The sequence below is a fragment of the Pelophylax lessonae genome (assembly GCF_965119305.1).
Source record: "Pelophylax lessonae genome assembly, chromosome: 8".
Lineage (NCBI taxonomy): Eukaryota > Metazoa > Chordata > Amphibia > Anura > Ranidae > Pelophylax > Pelophylax lessonae.
Window position 1 is genome coordinate 82,201,034 of NC_138775.1, and position 16,119 is coordinate 82,217,152.

General features: G+C 43.6%; 1 protein-coding gene across 1 annotated transcript in view; it reads right to left on the reverse strand.

The window, feature by feature from the left end:
• Nucleotides 1-16,119, reverse strand: part of ACAD9 (acyl-CoA dehydrogenase family member 9) — a 195,686-nt gene that overhangs the window by 99,114 nt on the left and 80,453 nt on the right. The window contains exons 5-7 of the mRNA XM_082266167.1: nt 14,763-14,863; nt 9,056-9,134; nt 5,797-5,971 (exon numbers count right to left, since the gene is read on the reverse strand). Of these exons, the coding sequence (XP_082122293.1) occupies nt 5,797-5,971; nt 9,056-9,134; nt 14,763-14,863 (355 nt within the window). The remainder of the gene's footprint in view (nt 1-5,796; nt 5,972-9,055; nt 9,135-14,762; nt 14,864-16,119) is intronic.

Genomic DNA, 16,119 nt, shown 5'->3' on the forward strand with positions numbered 1-16,119 from the left:
CTGCTTCATGTATGCACTCAGCAGAGCAGGAGAGCCCCCCTCGCAGCCCACACACAGGCAGTAATTCCACACAGGAACTGACAGGGAGCTCAGCAGCCACACAGACATGCAGGGTCACGCAGTCCCAGACTGACACCCAATAGACAGGTCCCCACATAGAGATACACTTACCAGTCCGGATGGCGTGGGGAGCCTGCTCCAGCGACCAAACCGCTGTACTGAGGACAGGGAGTGTCGCAGCCGTGACGCAATGGAACTGCGGTGCGAAACCGCAATGGCGTCCAGTGAGGTAGCCACCTCACAGATAGCATCCCTGCAGCGAACAGGGATGGGTCGTTCAATGTGCCAGGGAAACCGGTGCTGAACGCTCGATGGCAGGCTGGGAAGCCCCTGGCCCTGAGCCCTGGGATCCAGGGTGGCCAGTCCGAGACCCAGCTCCGCACGATCATCTTCATCAGAAGAAGCTAACTAATGCTGAAAATAAACAGCTAAGTAAAAGAAAGAGAAAAAAACTCCAAATAAAATCAAAAAGAGAAAAGAAGCTGAGACTGAGAGCCCCAGCACAGGAACAGCCAGCTAGGCATTAGAAACTGAGTTGGGAATGCAGGAAGCAAGGAGGTATTGACTGAGGGGACCACCCCCTAGGGGTGGGATATGCTAAAAGCTTTGATATGAACTATTTTGTTGCCTAGCTACTCCTGCGGAGCAAAGGTCAATAACCCCATTAGTGATGAATATGAAGTGGCAGCGACTGTCGGAGGACGTAAGAGAAAATCTATTTCACCAGCGCAGTACAGCATTGTCACAACTGGTGTGGAGGTGATCAGGGACACTGACTCCGTACCGTACGAAAAATAAAAAAAATGTAATAATTTTTTTCCCATTTTTATTACATTTTTTTTTTTAACACTGTGACCAGAGAAATATAATGTTACCATAGTAACATTGTACTACTCTGGAGAAGTGATACACTATGATTGCTTATAGCAGTGCATTACATTGCTATAAGCAAGCATTTTACTGAAATAAACTGATTCATTCAGGTCCGTTTTGTTTTGATTACATGTGATTGGCCAGAGCTAATCACATGGTACAGATGAGCTGTTATCGACCCTATCTGTACCATGTGATCACACAGACCAATCAAAGCTAGCAACACAATTGTACACATTGGACTGCATGAAAGGAAGCCATCCATTGTGTACAACTGTCATGTGACCTGCTGTGATTGGTCACGGTGGTCACATGGACACAGCCGGTGACCGATCACATCAGATCGACGAGAGGCCCACCCAGCTGTCATCATGTAATAGGCTGGGTGGGAACTGGTTAAACTTTAACAAGGGGCCAGGTCACTGTTCTTCAGACTTTAGGGGAGCCAGACTGTCGCCAGTGGGATTGAAAAATTCCCTGGCTCTTATGGCAGTACACAATTCCTCTAATTCAGTGATGAGTGGAAGCACACAAATGCCCAAGGGTTGGTAGTAAGTGGGAGTAGAAAAAACCTAGTGTGTATGGTCAGTGAGAGCAGCAACAGAGCCCCATCGTTGGCATCAGTGGGAGGAATTGTGCCCCCTCAAAGGTGTCAGTGGGAGGAATAGTGCCCCATCATTGTGGTTAGTGAGAGGAATAGTGTCCCATTGTTTTGGTCAGTGGGAGGAATAGGACCCCATTAAGGGGGTCAGTGGAAATAAAAGCCCCAAGGGAGGCAAGGGAGGGTCACAATTTGAAGACCACAGTTTTAGACTATATCTTTGCTAAAAACCAGCAGTTCTGAATAAACAATAGGCCATGAGGCATAATGGAAATATTTAAATATTCTTGATTACTATACTTAGAACAGGAACCTTTGCATTTCTGTTTTAAAATGGCAATGCTGTACATCACAGTTTTTTGGTGTGTTTTTAGTACCTTTGGCTCACCTACAGTACACTGACTGGTCCAGTCTCTTTGCATTTTTTTTACTCCCTTGTTGCATTGCCTGCATTAGGGTAAAAAATGTTTAGGTAGTAATATAGCCCTCTCTCCCCCCTTATACCTAGTCACTCAAATCCAGCGCTGTGTCTGTCTGTATCAGCTCTCTATGCTCTCACAGGCTCCCTATGGTGGCACACCAAGAAGAGGAGGAGCTAGGAGCACCAGTGTGGCACCCAAGAAGAGGAGGATCGGAGTCATAGGGCAAGTAAGTATAACGTTTGTTTTGTTCTTTTTTAAATAACAAACAAAAATCAATTAAACTTTATAATTTATTTAACTGAAATCCCACTATTAACTTTAGATAAAGGTAGAGAGAGGTCAAGGTGAAAGGAAATACTTATGCTAGTTTTCCAACAATGATTTCTAAGAGTCCATTCACATTGCCGTGATTTGTGAGGCAACTTGTGTGCCCTCAAGTCGCCCCAAGTCGCTTGACATAACAAAAGCAGTGTAAATCAATGAGAGCCGTCTTAATTGGCACTACTGAAGTCGCTCCGACTTCAGAAAAGGGTCCTGTACTACTTTGAGGCGACTTGTATCCGACTTGTCCCAATAGACTTCAATGGGAGTCGCCTCCAAGTCGGATCCTTATCTTATTTGAAGTGACTTGTGATCCGACTTTGCATGAAGAAGAAGGAAAATTAGCCAGGCATTCCCCACATTGCAGCCATGCCTACAGTTCCTATATACCATTATCTCTGCCTGGTCTGTGTGAGTGGTACTGGTGGACACTGATACGTGGCACTGATACGTGGCACTGGTGGACACTGATTCGTGGCACTGGTGGACACTGATTCGTGGCACTGATACGTGGCACTGGTGGACACTGATTCGTGGCACTGCTACGTGGCACTGGTGGACGCTGATTTGTGGCACTGATACGTGGCACTGGTGGACACTGATTCGTGGCACTGATATGTGGCACTGGTGGACAATGATTCGTGGCACTGATACGTGGCACTGGTGGACACCGATTCGTGACACGGGTGGACACTGATTCGTGGCACTGGTGGACACTGATTCGTGGCACTGCTACGTGGCACTGGTGGACACTGATTTGTGGCACTGCTACGTGACACTGGTGGACACCGATTTGCGGCACTGCTACGTGGCACTGGTGGACACCGATTTGTGGCACTGATATGTGGCACTGGTGGACACCGATTCGTGGCACTGATACATGGCACTGGTGGACACTGATTCGTGGCACTGCTCCGTGGCACTGATACGTGGCACTGGTGGACACTTAGTGTGAGGAAAGGGATATGCAGTGTAGTTAGGGTACTATATACCACTATAGTTAGATTCAATAATCTGGTACTATATACCACTATAGTTAGATTCAATAATCTAGTTTCTGTAGGGAAAGTGTTAAGTGTCAGGGTGACCGTAGTGTAGTTTAGGGTGAACTGACTGACTGCTATGCCAGGGTGACAGAACTCATCCATGTCAGGGTGACCACCATAAGAAAAAGATAATTTTTCTTAGAATTATTAGTAGAGCAGGGATGGGGCTCCGCTCCTTTTATGCCAGGGTGACAGAACTCATCCATGTCAGGGTGACCGCCCTAGGAAAAAGATCATTTTTCTTAGAATCATTAGTAGAGCAGGGATGGGGCTCGGCCCCCTTTTACACCTGGGCGTTTTTGTTGCAGGCGTTTATTGGGCATTTTTTGGGTGCCTTTGGAGGCAGGCATGACATCTGAACTTCTGTATAGGGGTATATATACACACACACATATATGTATATATACACACATATAGGTGTGAAAGTAGCGGAACCCCATCCATGCGCTAATGAAATTATTTGCAGGGATGTGGCTCCGCTCCTATCACACCTATTGGTGTATGTGTATATATACATATATATGTGTGTGTGTGTATATATACCCCTATACAGAAGTTCAGATGTCATGCCTGCCTCCAAAGACGCCCAAAAAATGCCCAATAAACGCCTAAAACAAAAACGCTCAGGTGTAAAAGGAGCGGAGCCCCATCCCTGCTCTAATAATAATTCTAACTTTTTTCTGGTTCTGGACATGCTACAGAGCTGAAACTTCACAGGTACACTTTTTAGACCCCCAGACACTAATTAATCCAAAGAAATCTCTTTTTTTTTTTTTACTAATTTTTTCAATAATTGGCTCTCTATCAAAAACGACAATTTTTACGAACTTTTTTTTGGTGGGCAATGAGTAAATTGGCCAAATACAAAGTCGTCTATCATAAGTCGCTTAAAATAATTCACAAGTCGCGCTAAGTCGCGCTGAAAGTCGCGCTAACAAGTCGCCCCTTATGAGGCGACTTAGAGGTCGCGGTAGTGTGAACCGGCTCTTAAGCAGATGTCAGGAAGAAAATTAACATTCATAAGAAAAACAGTCGATATAGTAAACGCTGAGAATAGACCCCACAATGAGAAAACAGTCATAGGCAAAGCTATAATCAGTATACAGAAGCCATCTGATTCTAGCCATTATATTTCCCATAGCCTAAAAAATGTTAATACTTAGAAGTTTCTTCTACCCACCAATTAGATTCAAGCTTGCCATGAAAGTTTTAATGCTGATTCAGGGAGTAGAAAGTGGAAAGCGTTTACACAGCACATATCTATGGATTCTTGTTAAAGTGCATTAGAAAGAACTCTGAATAAAGGAAATCTCTACCAACAGAAATAAAAGGGCTGCCACTGCTGCTGAAGGAGGAAGGGGAGATATTGCCATCTTTTAAAGAATAATTCTGTGCAGCAAAAAAAAAAAAACAGTCCGTGAGAGACAAATGGGTCAAAGTCAAAAAGTCCACCCATTTCAGGTTAAAAGGATAGTTCACCTTTACAAAAAATCTGTCTATGCAGGTAAGGGATGTTTGTAGATTAAAACAAACTGTGCAGCTCTGACTAAAGATGAATAATACCCTTGTTATAGGTGTAGGCCATTTACATACCTTAAGAAGCCTGATTGGAATACTCCCAGGACGTTGCCAAGTACTCCCAGGATGTTGCTAAGTGAGGCTTGGTTATCACTGCTCACCTCCACTATTGCAGGAGTGAGCTCTCAAATGCTGAGGTCAGAGTTACTGCAACAGGGGAGAGAAAGAGTATGTGAGGGGGTTTGAATCCGAGAAAGAGTTCTCTCCTGTGGTTCGGGCCCATTGGTCTTAGTTGTTGCCCAGAATTATTCTTCAAAGATGGCAATTTCTTCCATTCCATTTGTTATTAAAAATGCACAATATGACTAAATATTCATTCTCTCCAACAAACCCTTCCAAAGACATCAGTTATACCAGTGTTTCTCAAATTTAGTGTCACATATTTATGGAAGTTCCGAAGTACATATCCTTACTGCAGGTAGTACATAGATTAGCTCAAGATAAACAGTCCGTGGAGAAAATAGAAACAGGCACTCCAAATCACTGCCAATCTGTTTACCCATGGAGAGCCATATGGATAACAAGTATTCTCTCTGAGGAAGAGTATTCATCCTCTGGTGACAACTAACATATACTAGAGGGAGCATAGAGATTCAAACTGCAGAATGAAAGAAGTATCCAGCTACAAATGCTAAGAATGCCAATTTGGAGTCGAGTAGTATCTGAACTAGATACTTGCCTGTAGTAAGGTGGGGCTGAGACCCACCTGCAAGAGAAGGGAATGTGTAGCAAGACCAAAAGAAATGAAGGATGCAAAAGCAGCAGAGTTTGATGGGGCAGCAACTACAGCTACATATGGCAGTGCAGGTAAACTTTTAAAAGTAGCTGAGAATGAGCCCTTTGAATTGTCAACATAAGCAATGGAACAGAGTGAGGAGAAAGAAAACATCCTTACTATTTGATCCTCGGATTCCCAGCTTATCCTCTGGTTTCCCGTGAGTAACGCCACCAAATGCCCGCTCCACTATGAAGGCAGTTATCTTGTCCTTGGTGACACCATCTTTATCAACAACATCAGTCCTTGCGAACACTGTGAATATATCTGCCAGTCCTCCATTGGATATCCATATCTAGGAAGCGAAGTTAGAATGTGATGCAATATATATGATGTCTAATATGAGGTTTATTAAAGATTTTGTAATACCTCTAGCTGGTTCCACTGTCTGACTACTATAGGAACTGCAGTGAGGAAATAGCCCCACATAATCATGCTTATGACCCACAGCTACCTTGCTCAGTTTCAATACAAATAATGTAATTTAACAGCTCAGGTTACATTCTTTAATCTATTCCTATTGAAAATCCAGCAGGGGCTATGCATGACACCAGTGCCATCTTAAGAGCATTATATGCCCCTGGGCAATGCAGTGCACTGCCTACACAATCATCCATGAGAAAAAAAATGCACTGATATCATTATTAATTTGAACATCGATTGTATACAAAATGAAAGTGACATGCAGATGTTTTGACTTTCTGAACATACAGGCCATATTTTCTGCACATAAAAAACTTAGTACTTACCCTTTCTGTCCTCCTTTCCTTTCTGCCATGCTGGCTTCCACTTTAGGCTTCTACAGCAGTGCCCCCACCCTTGTGGCTTGCGCTGCGGCTGTCCTGGTGTGTGCCTGTCTCCTGGCAGACCCTGGAAGCAGGCAGGCACTCCTGCTGCTGTGGGCACCTCTCTCCATGTCCCGATTTGCCTGACAGCGGTGCCAGGCTAATGACAGCTTCCAAATTCGGCGGCTGGGTAGGGTGAACACACACACACAGACGGGAGTCAGACTTCACTGTCCTGCAATCGTCATTCCAGCAGTTGTGGGCTTCCCCTTCCCCCAAGTGGCCTGGCAGCAGAACAGGGCTGACAGGCGCTTGCCACCTGCCAGAGATATCAAAGGAACATTCTAAACACCATGACCACTTCAGTGATTTGAAGTGGTCATGGTGGTAAGAATCAGAAACACAGCACATGCTGGGATTAGGGATGCACCGAAATGAAAATCCTGGGCCGAAACCGAAAATGCAGGATGCCCTTGGCCGAAAACCGAAACCGAAAATTACTTTTTCCCCCAAATAATTTTAAAATAGATAGAAGAGGGGCATACACCAAAAACAGGCAGCGACGTACACCTGTCGCAGCCACCCTGTCACAGTATATGTACTGTGATGGGTTGGCAAGAGGTTAATTTAATTACCAATGGTATTTCTATTATGCAGCATGAGGGGGTTAATGTATTGCCACTGCTGGTCACTCATCTATTAGTGACCGACCAGTGGCAGTTAATTAACCACTTTGTGCTGCATTAGTGTAACCAGTATCAGTGTTAATTAACACTGGTTGCACTAATGCAGCACAAAGGGGTTAATTAACTGCCACTTGTCGGTCACTAATGCATCAGTGACCAGCAGTGACAATATATTAACCCCCCTCATGCTGCATAATACTAATACCATTGGTAAGCTGCCTCAGCTAACCCCCCCCCCCCCCCCCACTGCCTCAGCGCCCCCCTCGGCAGTACACCCTCCCCCCTTCTGCCTCAGCGTCCCTCCCCATCCCAACGATTCAATCTCCTTACTCTCACTCTGCTGAGTGCTCCTACGGTGTCCTTCATGCAAAAGACGCGCCTCTGGCCGGCGGCCCGTCTCCCGGTGATGTCACTACTACTACGATCTGTGCATGAATGAACTGACACACCGGGCGGGAGAGCGGCCGCTAATAGCTGTAACTATGTGAGCCTTCACTTCACTTCCCTGTCAGCGGGACGATGAGCATGAATGAACTGACACACCGGGCGGGAGGGCGGGGGGAGCGGCCGCTAATAGCTGTAACTATGTGAGCGCTTCACTTCCCTGTCAGAGGAGATGCCCGCATGACAGGGAAGTGAAGGCTGACAGTTATAGCTATTAGCGGCCGCTCCCCCCGCCCTCCCGCCCGGTTTGTCACCTCATTCCTAGTAGTAGGGACATCATTGAGAGGTGGGTGGCCGGCCAGAGGCGGGACTTTTTAAACCTGCCCTGCGCCCTCCTCCTTTCTCACGGTGGCCATTAATTTCGGCATTTTTAACCCATTATCGGCCGAAATGGGATAGGCCCATTTTCGGCCGATAATTTCGGTGGCCGAAATTTCGGTGCATCCCTAGCTGGGATATTTACAGTTATGTGCTGGGGGGCAGTTGCACCCCTAGCACGTGACTTACTGCTGGCTGGTACTGCTGGCGGGTTCAGCTGGCTGTTACTGCTTGTGGTTACTGCCTGGCTGGTACTGCTGGTGGGTCCTGCTGGCGGTAAATGCTGGCTCGAGGTACATGACATCAACAGAGCAGGTGTGAGGAGCGGCGCCGTGCTGGAGGGAGCATGCAGAGTCAATGCTTCCTGTATCTCTCAGTCTCCTCACAGGCGGAGTGCATTTGATATAACCCCACCTGTGAGTGTAAGGACAGAGCCGGAAGTATACAGGAAGCATTGGCTCCGTTCTGACAGCTCAGCTGACACAGACAGCCGGGATATTGTGCGGCACTTGCGGGTGTCAGGGAGCCGCAGGCCGAATGCGGGAGATTTGGGATGTCTGCTAATACTTGGCTAGGGCTGGGTCGCTGGACAGGTGGGGCCCCCAGGCAACTGCCCAGCGCTAAGATGGCCCTGTGCTTACCAAAGAAGAGAGAAGCAGGTGCTGCAGTCAGGTGGAAGGAAAAACTTCCTGATTGGAATTTCGGAATGTTATAAAAAGCCAACAGGCACATTTCAGGGGGAAAAAAACAAGTTATATTTCTAAGGTCTACAGGTTCTACACTTTGATAACCGTTGGATACTGACATTTCAAATTTTTTCGTCCATGTCTTGTAAGCAAAGAACAATGAGCAATCCTAAGTTCTTTACCAAATATCATTTGCATAACGCTTGTATATCTCCGCCTAATTTCTGTGGCATTCATCTATGCGTTTCTGTCACCTTACACAATCCAAAAACCTACAGTAGTAATAGGTTAGTGTTTCCCGGAACAACAGAGCCTCTACAGTATGTGTTTGTACAAATAGATCAGAGACAGACTGCACACTTTACTCAGGCAGAACTTCTGTGAATAGCTTTAGGCACTCTGTAAAGCTCTGTGGAATGGACTGGTGCTAAATAATAATGAATAATAAAAAATATCATACCTTTGAACCATTCAAAATATAGTGCTTTCCATCAGCACTCAAGGTGGCTCTAGATTTGATTGAAGCCGCATCACTCCCACTACAATGGGGAAAAAAAATAAGACTCTTCATAAAAGCATCACTTCACCCTGTACATTCGATTAAAGTAGGCTTTGGCAATCTGAATCTACAGCTGTAATTCAACCTCAGCTGTAAATTGTGCAGCATTAGACAGGGAAGACAGGTCTGGCACAGTACACGGCTGATGAACTCTACAATCCATTTTTTCCTACTCTCTAGTTACCATACATGTCATGGAGTCAATTACAACCTGGAAATACAACCTAAATTCAAATAAAGCATTGCAATCACTTTATCAACCACATTTACTAAAGATAAAATAGCATTTATTAAGTGACAAATAAAAGAAACATACATTGGTGTAAAATACCACATATAAACAAAACAATAGATTCAAAACAATAGATTTTTTTTTACTTTCAATACATTTTTATTGAAATTTTGAAAGAATTTAACAATACTCCAACATGGAGAAAACAATAGATTCAATAAGAGCAACCAGCGTTTGCTTGGGCATTACAGGCCATTCAAACGATGAGGCAGCTGTGCCTGCGTTTCCGCAAAAAAGAGGTGCAGGCACATTTTCAAAAAAAAATAGAATTCTAGGATGCATCACTAGAGGGATCACCAGCAGGAGGAAGGAGGTTCTAATTCCCCCATATAGATTTTAAGTGAGAACTCGTTTAGAATACTTTGTCCAGTTCTGGAGACCTCACTTACAGAAAGATATTGATAAAATAGTACAAGTCCAGAGACGGGTAACAAAAATGGTGAAAGGTTTGGGGGATAAAATATATCAAGAGTGATTTCAGGAATCTAATATGTACAGTATGGAGAAACGAAGGGAAAGGTAAGACATGATTAAGACCTTTAACTACATCAAGCAGATGAATAAGGTTCAGGAGGGCAGTTTTTTAATATGAAACCAAAATCAAGAACAGAGGGACATGACCGAAACTAACTGGAGGAGAGTTCAAAACTATTCTTAGAAAGTATTTAACTGAAAGGGTTACTTGGAATAAACTACCAGCAGAGGTAGGGAGACAGTCAGCAGTAAATGGCTTCAAACATGCTTGGGGTGAACCTAGATCTATAGTCAGACAATATTAGAAAAAAAAAAATGGGCAGATTTACTGGACTACTCTTTTTCTGCCATCACTTTTCTATGTTTTTAGGTCTCTTTTTTTTTTCCTGCGGTTTCTACATTTGCAATTACGCTGCGTGCTGAGATGCACGGGGGAGCCATTCAGAATGAATGGCAGACCCGTCTGTCTCCTAAGAGCAGCGCGATTTGGCTGCAGGTGGTTACGGGTGGCAGAACAGATGCAATTGCCACACGCAGAGCTGTGAACCTAGATTCTTCTAGGTTTGATTACAAAAACACACTTGTAACAGGAAGCTATTCATAAAATTTACTTTAAAACGTTCTATGGTCAGAGCATATACTTTAATTTTATAACATAAGCAATGAAATAGCAATATAAATAGTTATTTTTGGCAATCCAATATAAACGTACTTAAAAAAATCGAATTTCCTGTTGTGAGTGTTGCCTGTCTGTTGGCCATCTCCTTCCACAACTTTCTGGATTCCCTGTGTTCCGACAAAATGTCGAACCCGGCAAAATAAGCAATCCACGTCACTTTCTGTAAAACCGCACGCACTGTGCATGTGCAGCGCGTCATACATGACTTTGGTGCACCGAGGAATTTCCATGTCAAATTCCTCAACCGACGGTAAAGCACATGCTCAAAGCAAAAATACATGAACACGTACGAAATTTTTGTTGTTTAACGGCTACTCTGCCAACCACTGTAACTGTGCATGTGTACAGTCAGCCTGAATGATTGCCTGAGCCTCGGATACAGACAGCGTACAGGGACATACAACAATGAATTTATATATATTTCAATAAATTGAAATGTCTGCTTTATATATATATAATTATTGGGTACATTTTATTTACTTTGATTTTTCTTTTTTTCTTCCACTAAATTACTATATATATTCTAAGAAATTGTAACATGTTTGCCATGGCTCTGTAAAGCATGCTATGACATTGTATGGCATACTTTGCAGCTTCTCCCCTGCTATTTTCTTTCAGTTTCTAAGGATTACATAACCCATGGTACCTTGCTACCTGCAAGCTGAGGCTCCTCCTCTCAGCACCTCTGCAGTTCAGAAGGCAGACCCTAAAAATTCTGTAATACGGCAGTGCCTACTTGCAGTGCGCAGTGAATACATGACACAGTATTTACCCACTTCCCGCAAACCTGTACCTGTACGTCGGCTTCAAGAAGTGGTTGTATGGGGGTGATGCCTGCAGATGCAGGCATCAACCCAGTACCATTTTTTAGAGCCAGCGGTCGGCTTTCTGATGAGAACAACCGATGCAGCTCAGCAGCCGATCCACCATTATTCCAGCGAGCAGGAGGAGACGACCCCTCCCTCTGCCTTCCCCCGCTCTGCTTGGGTCTCCCATCCCACCAGGAGACCCGAGCAACCAGCCAGCACGTCCGCCGGCTGGTTAGAGTCTCGAACAAAGCCAGATTCGGCTTCGATTGGGTCTCCGATCATGAAACCCAGAAGCGACGTCACGTCACAGCGTCACTTCCGAGTATTTTAAAACGCTGACAGTATTCAAAAATGCATATTTCGGCGTTTTGAATACTTTGAAGTGCGGTGGAGGGGTTTGGGGTCTTTTAGACCCCCCGATCCATCCAGAAAGAGTACCTGTCACTGCCTATTACTGTCACAAGAGATGTTTACATTCCTTGCGACAGCAATAAAAGTGATCCGATTTTTTTTTTTTTTTAACAGTGATAAAAATAAAATAACATAAATAGGAAAAAAATAAAAACGCACCATATAAAACGCATATGTATGCGCACCATAGAAAACGCATATGTAAGTTGCGCCCCCAAGTGTAAACGGTGTTCAAATCACAGAAGTAAGGTATTGCCACGATCATCAGAGCGAGTGAAATAATTCTAGTAAAAGACCTCCTCTGTAACTAAACTGGTAACCGTTAAAAAAAATTTAAGAGTCACTTAAGGAAATTTTTAATTACCGTAGTTTGTCGCCATTCCAGAAGTGTGTTCAATTTTAAACCGTAAAATGTTAGGTATCATTTTACGTGGGTTACATCATCTTTCACAATATGCAAAAAAAATTGGGCTAAATTAACTGTTTAGTTATTTTTTTACATTCAGTGAAGTGAATTTTTTCCAAAAAAATGGGTTTGAAAGACCGCTGCGCAAATACTACGTGACAAAAAATATTTCAACGGCCGCCATTTTATTCTCCAGTCTTTGCTAATATATATATATATATATATATATATATATATATATATATATATATATATATATATATATATGTTTGGGGGTTCTAAGTAATTTTGTAGCAAAAAAAATGGATTTTTGTAAAATCTTACCGTAAAATCCTTTTTTCTTAAGCTCATTGACAGACGCAGTCCTCTTGATTAATATCAAATCGGGTTATACTGCCCTCTACAGGAGTAGGACACTAGGCAGAAGGAAAACGTTCTGGCCACACCTTAGGGGCAGTCCCAGAGGGTATATCCTCTCTCTCCCTGCTACAGGATGTCAGTTATGTCACAAAGCAGTGTCAGAGAATTTAACCCATCCCAACTCAAAAGTAGAGGGGCGGGTACTGCGTCTGTCAATGAGCTTAAGAGAAAAGGATTTTACGGTAAGATTTTACAAAAATCAATTTTTCTCTGTCGCTCATTGACAGACGCAGTCCTCTTGATTAATATCAAATCGGGACATCCCAAAGCAGTGCCACAAATGAGGGGTGGGATAACAGAAATCAAAATTTAAATCCAGAAGGCCCAACCGGTGCTGACTAGAAGTCTTAAAGGCTCATCAAACCAAAGGATGAGACTCAACTGAAAACCCAACAGAAAAAAACCCTCGAGGTAGACCAACGGTCTCCTCAAATTGCGGCCTGCAAAACCTTGCGGCCAAAAGAGGCATCCGACGATGCCATCACATCAACTTTATAAAATTTTGTAAAGGTATGAACCGACGACCAGGTAGCCGCCTTGCAAACCTGGACCACTGACGCCTGATGACGGAAGGCCCAAGAAGCACTAAGCGCCCGAGTGGAGTGCGCCTTAACAGGGAACGGAGGATTCCGACCCTTAATAGAATAAGCCTGTACCACCGTCTGTCTGATCCATCTGGAGATAGTCGCGGCAGATGCAGGCAACCCCTTTTTGGGGCCATCCGTGATCACAAAAAGTGATATCCGTTTGACGAAACAAATCCGTAGTTTTCAGGTATACCCTGATTGCCCGAACCACATCCAAGGAATGTAACGCAAACTCCCGAGGATGACTGGGCTTAGGACACAGGGAAGGTAATACAATATCTTCATTCAGATGAAACTCTGAAACCACTTTAGGAAGGAAGGACGTCCAGTGGGACTATGTCGCCGCCGACCCATCGCGGAGCTAGGGCCTGCACGCGCTCGTAGGCTGACTGGGGTGACCACTGGATCTTAACATCCAGCCCGTCGCCCAGTTTCAGCATACTTGCTTGAAGATCTCACAGGAACAACTGGAGAAAAAAGCTGCCTAAAAAAAGTTTTTCTAAAAAAATCTTGCCAGGACCAAAGATCCCAGCAAGGAACTTAGGTCCTTACTCCTAACTAGACAGAAAAAAATGGACATCCTGTAGCAGGGAGAGAGAGGATATACCCTCTGGGACTGCCCCTAAGGTGTGGCCAGAACGTTTTCCTTCTGCCTAGTGTCCTACTCCTGTAGAGGGCAGTATAACCCGATTTGATATTAATCAAGAGGACTGCGTCTGTCAATGAGCGACAGAGAAATATGATTTTAACTTGTAAACAAGTGTCAGAAATAGGCTTGGTCCTTAAGTGGTTAAGGACAAAAATGTGTGGGGATCATCACAAAATAGATTTACAGACTTTAGGAACATTTAAATAATAAGAGTAGGCTAGAAATAATTGAAATGCAGTGTGAAAATAAATATACGATTTAACATTTTGACCATAGATACGCTTTTAAGGTCTTTGTTGTTTTGTACAAGGTGAAAGAAGTAATATTTCTGTAATTTTTCTAATGTTGTTAGTGTTCCCATTGGTGAGATTATCCATCACTTCCTGTCCCAGCAACACCTGTACAAGAAAAAGGATGATCGGCTGTCAATGGGACAGGAGGGCAGAGAAAAGAATAAAACTTTTCTCACACAACTAAATATGTGGATGTGTCCCTATTGGAGAGACTTTCCATCATTTCCAGTCCTGACAGCAAAAAAAATACTGACAGAGACTCTACCCTTTTCCCCACTCTATCCTCTTCTATGAGATTTCTACCCTTACTAGTTCTCTTTAGAATAGGAAAATGAAGCATGATGTGCTGTCACTATGCACCTATCACATAAGGCATTATAAATATGACCCAATTATTGGAGATCCACATTTAATCACATCAAGGGTCTATAAACCCCTATAACAGTCCTATAACAGCCCAACTGAAAATTGCAGTTTGCCCCAGTCCAGTAAACACACAGTAATCCTTTTTAAGTAGAGTTGCTTTAGAAAATAAACACATGATGCCATATTCCCTCCATTTTATATTGATAGTTAAATCTACTTCACCTTCCAGGCTCTGTAAGGCAAAAAGCTGCAATGTGTTCCCCGGATGCCAGCTTAGGCAGGTACTTTGCTTTCTGCTCATCATTACCAGCAATCAATATTCCCTGAAAAGTAAAACAAATGGAAGATGTACAAAGTTTCCCAATTATGAAAGTCTGATATATGCGGCATAATAAAACCAGGTAAACATTTTATGAGGAAAAACAATCTAGAGGACAATTAATGTGATATTAAGGCCCCTTTCACACTTGTGCGACTTGTCCTGTGACTTCAATATATAAAATTATTGCTGCGCCAAGTGAGCATAAATAAACAAGGGTAAATCAAAATAAATCAGTGTTGGTAATAATACATGTGACTATATATAGATAAACATATATAAATCCAGTGCAAAAAAATGTCCAAATCAGGTAATATATCAAAATTAGTATAGTCCCAGAATCATAATTTGTGCCAAAGAGTGATAAATTTCTTCATCCAAATTATAAGTGATTAAGGGTGTTTGCATGCTCCACGTGACTGGTGACACACTAGCAGCTCACCTCAAGGATAGGCTCTTACAGAGCCAAAACATGCATATAAGTGATATATTCCAGCAGCCTGGTCCTCCTAACACGACCTCCTGTTCATCTCTCCAGATATACCAGCATCGATATAGGGAACAAAAAACAGGGGATCTAGTGCTCTCTGCTTGGAACGGGTTTATTAGGCAATAAATACATAGGTAGTGCACTTACATTTGTTGGCACTCACAGCAGTGCGGACTATCAACACATCAAAACCACTCTCTGCCAGTGTTCTTCCGGGTATCGGCGTGATGACGCATAGGCTCCTCCCCCGTACGCGTTACGTAATTAACTTCGTCAGCGGGGTGGAGCCAAAACGTCTTTCCCAGGCTTCTATAGCACTAGTGATGCCGCAGCCCTTCCCTACTCAGGGCGGAAGAGAACACATACCGCGGCGCCATTGCCAGACTCTGCCAGCATTCTATATACTGCACAATCCCGCCCCCCCTCCGGGCGGAAGGTATCTAGTACGGCACCATGTCTGGACCCAGCCTGCATTCGTAACCATTTAAATGCCGGTGCAGACCTACACATTGCAGTAATCGGAAAACGGCTAACGTAGACCAACCAATCTGCAGGCCAATAAATACATAGATGAAATTGCTTTCATTAGGAGCCTATGGACATCACGCTCCCCGAAGAACACCTCACGTTATTATGGCAGACATATATATCATTAACATCAGTATTTCAAATATAAATAGCCCTCTTAAACCCTTGACTAAAAACATACTGTCACATCATTATACCATCTAAAATCATCAATTAAATAATTTTATTACCATATATTATAT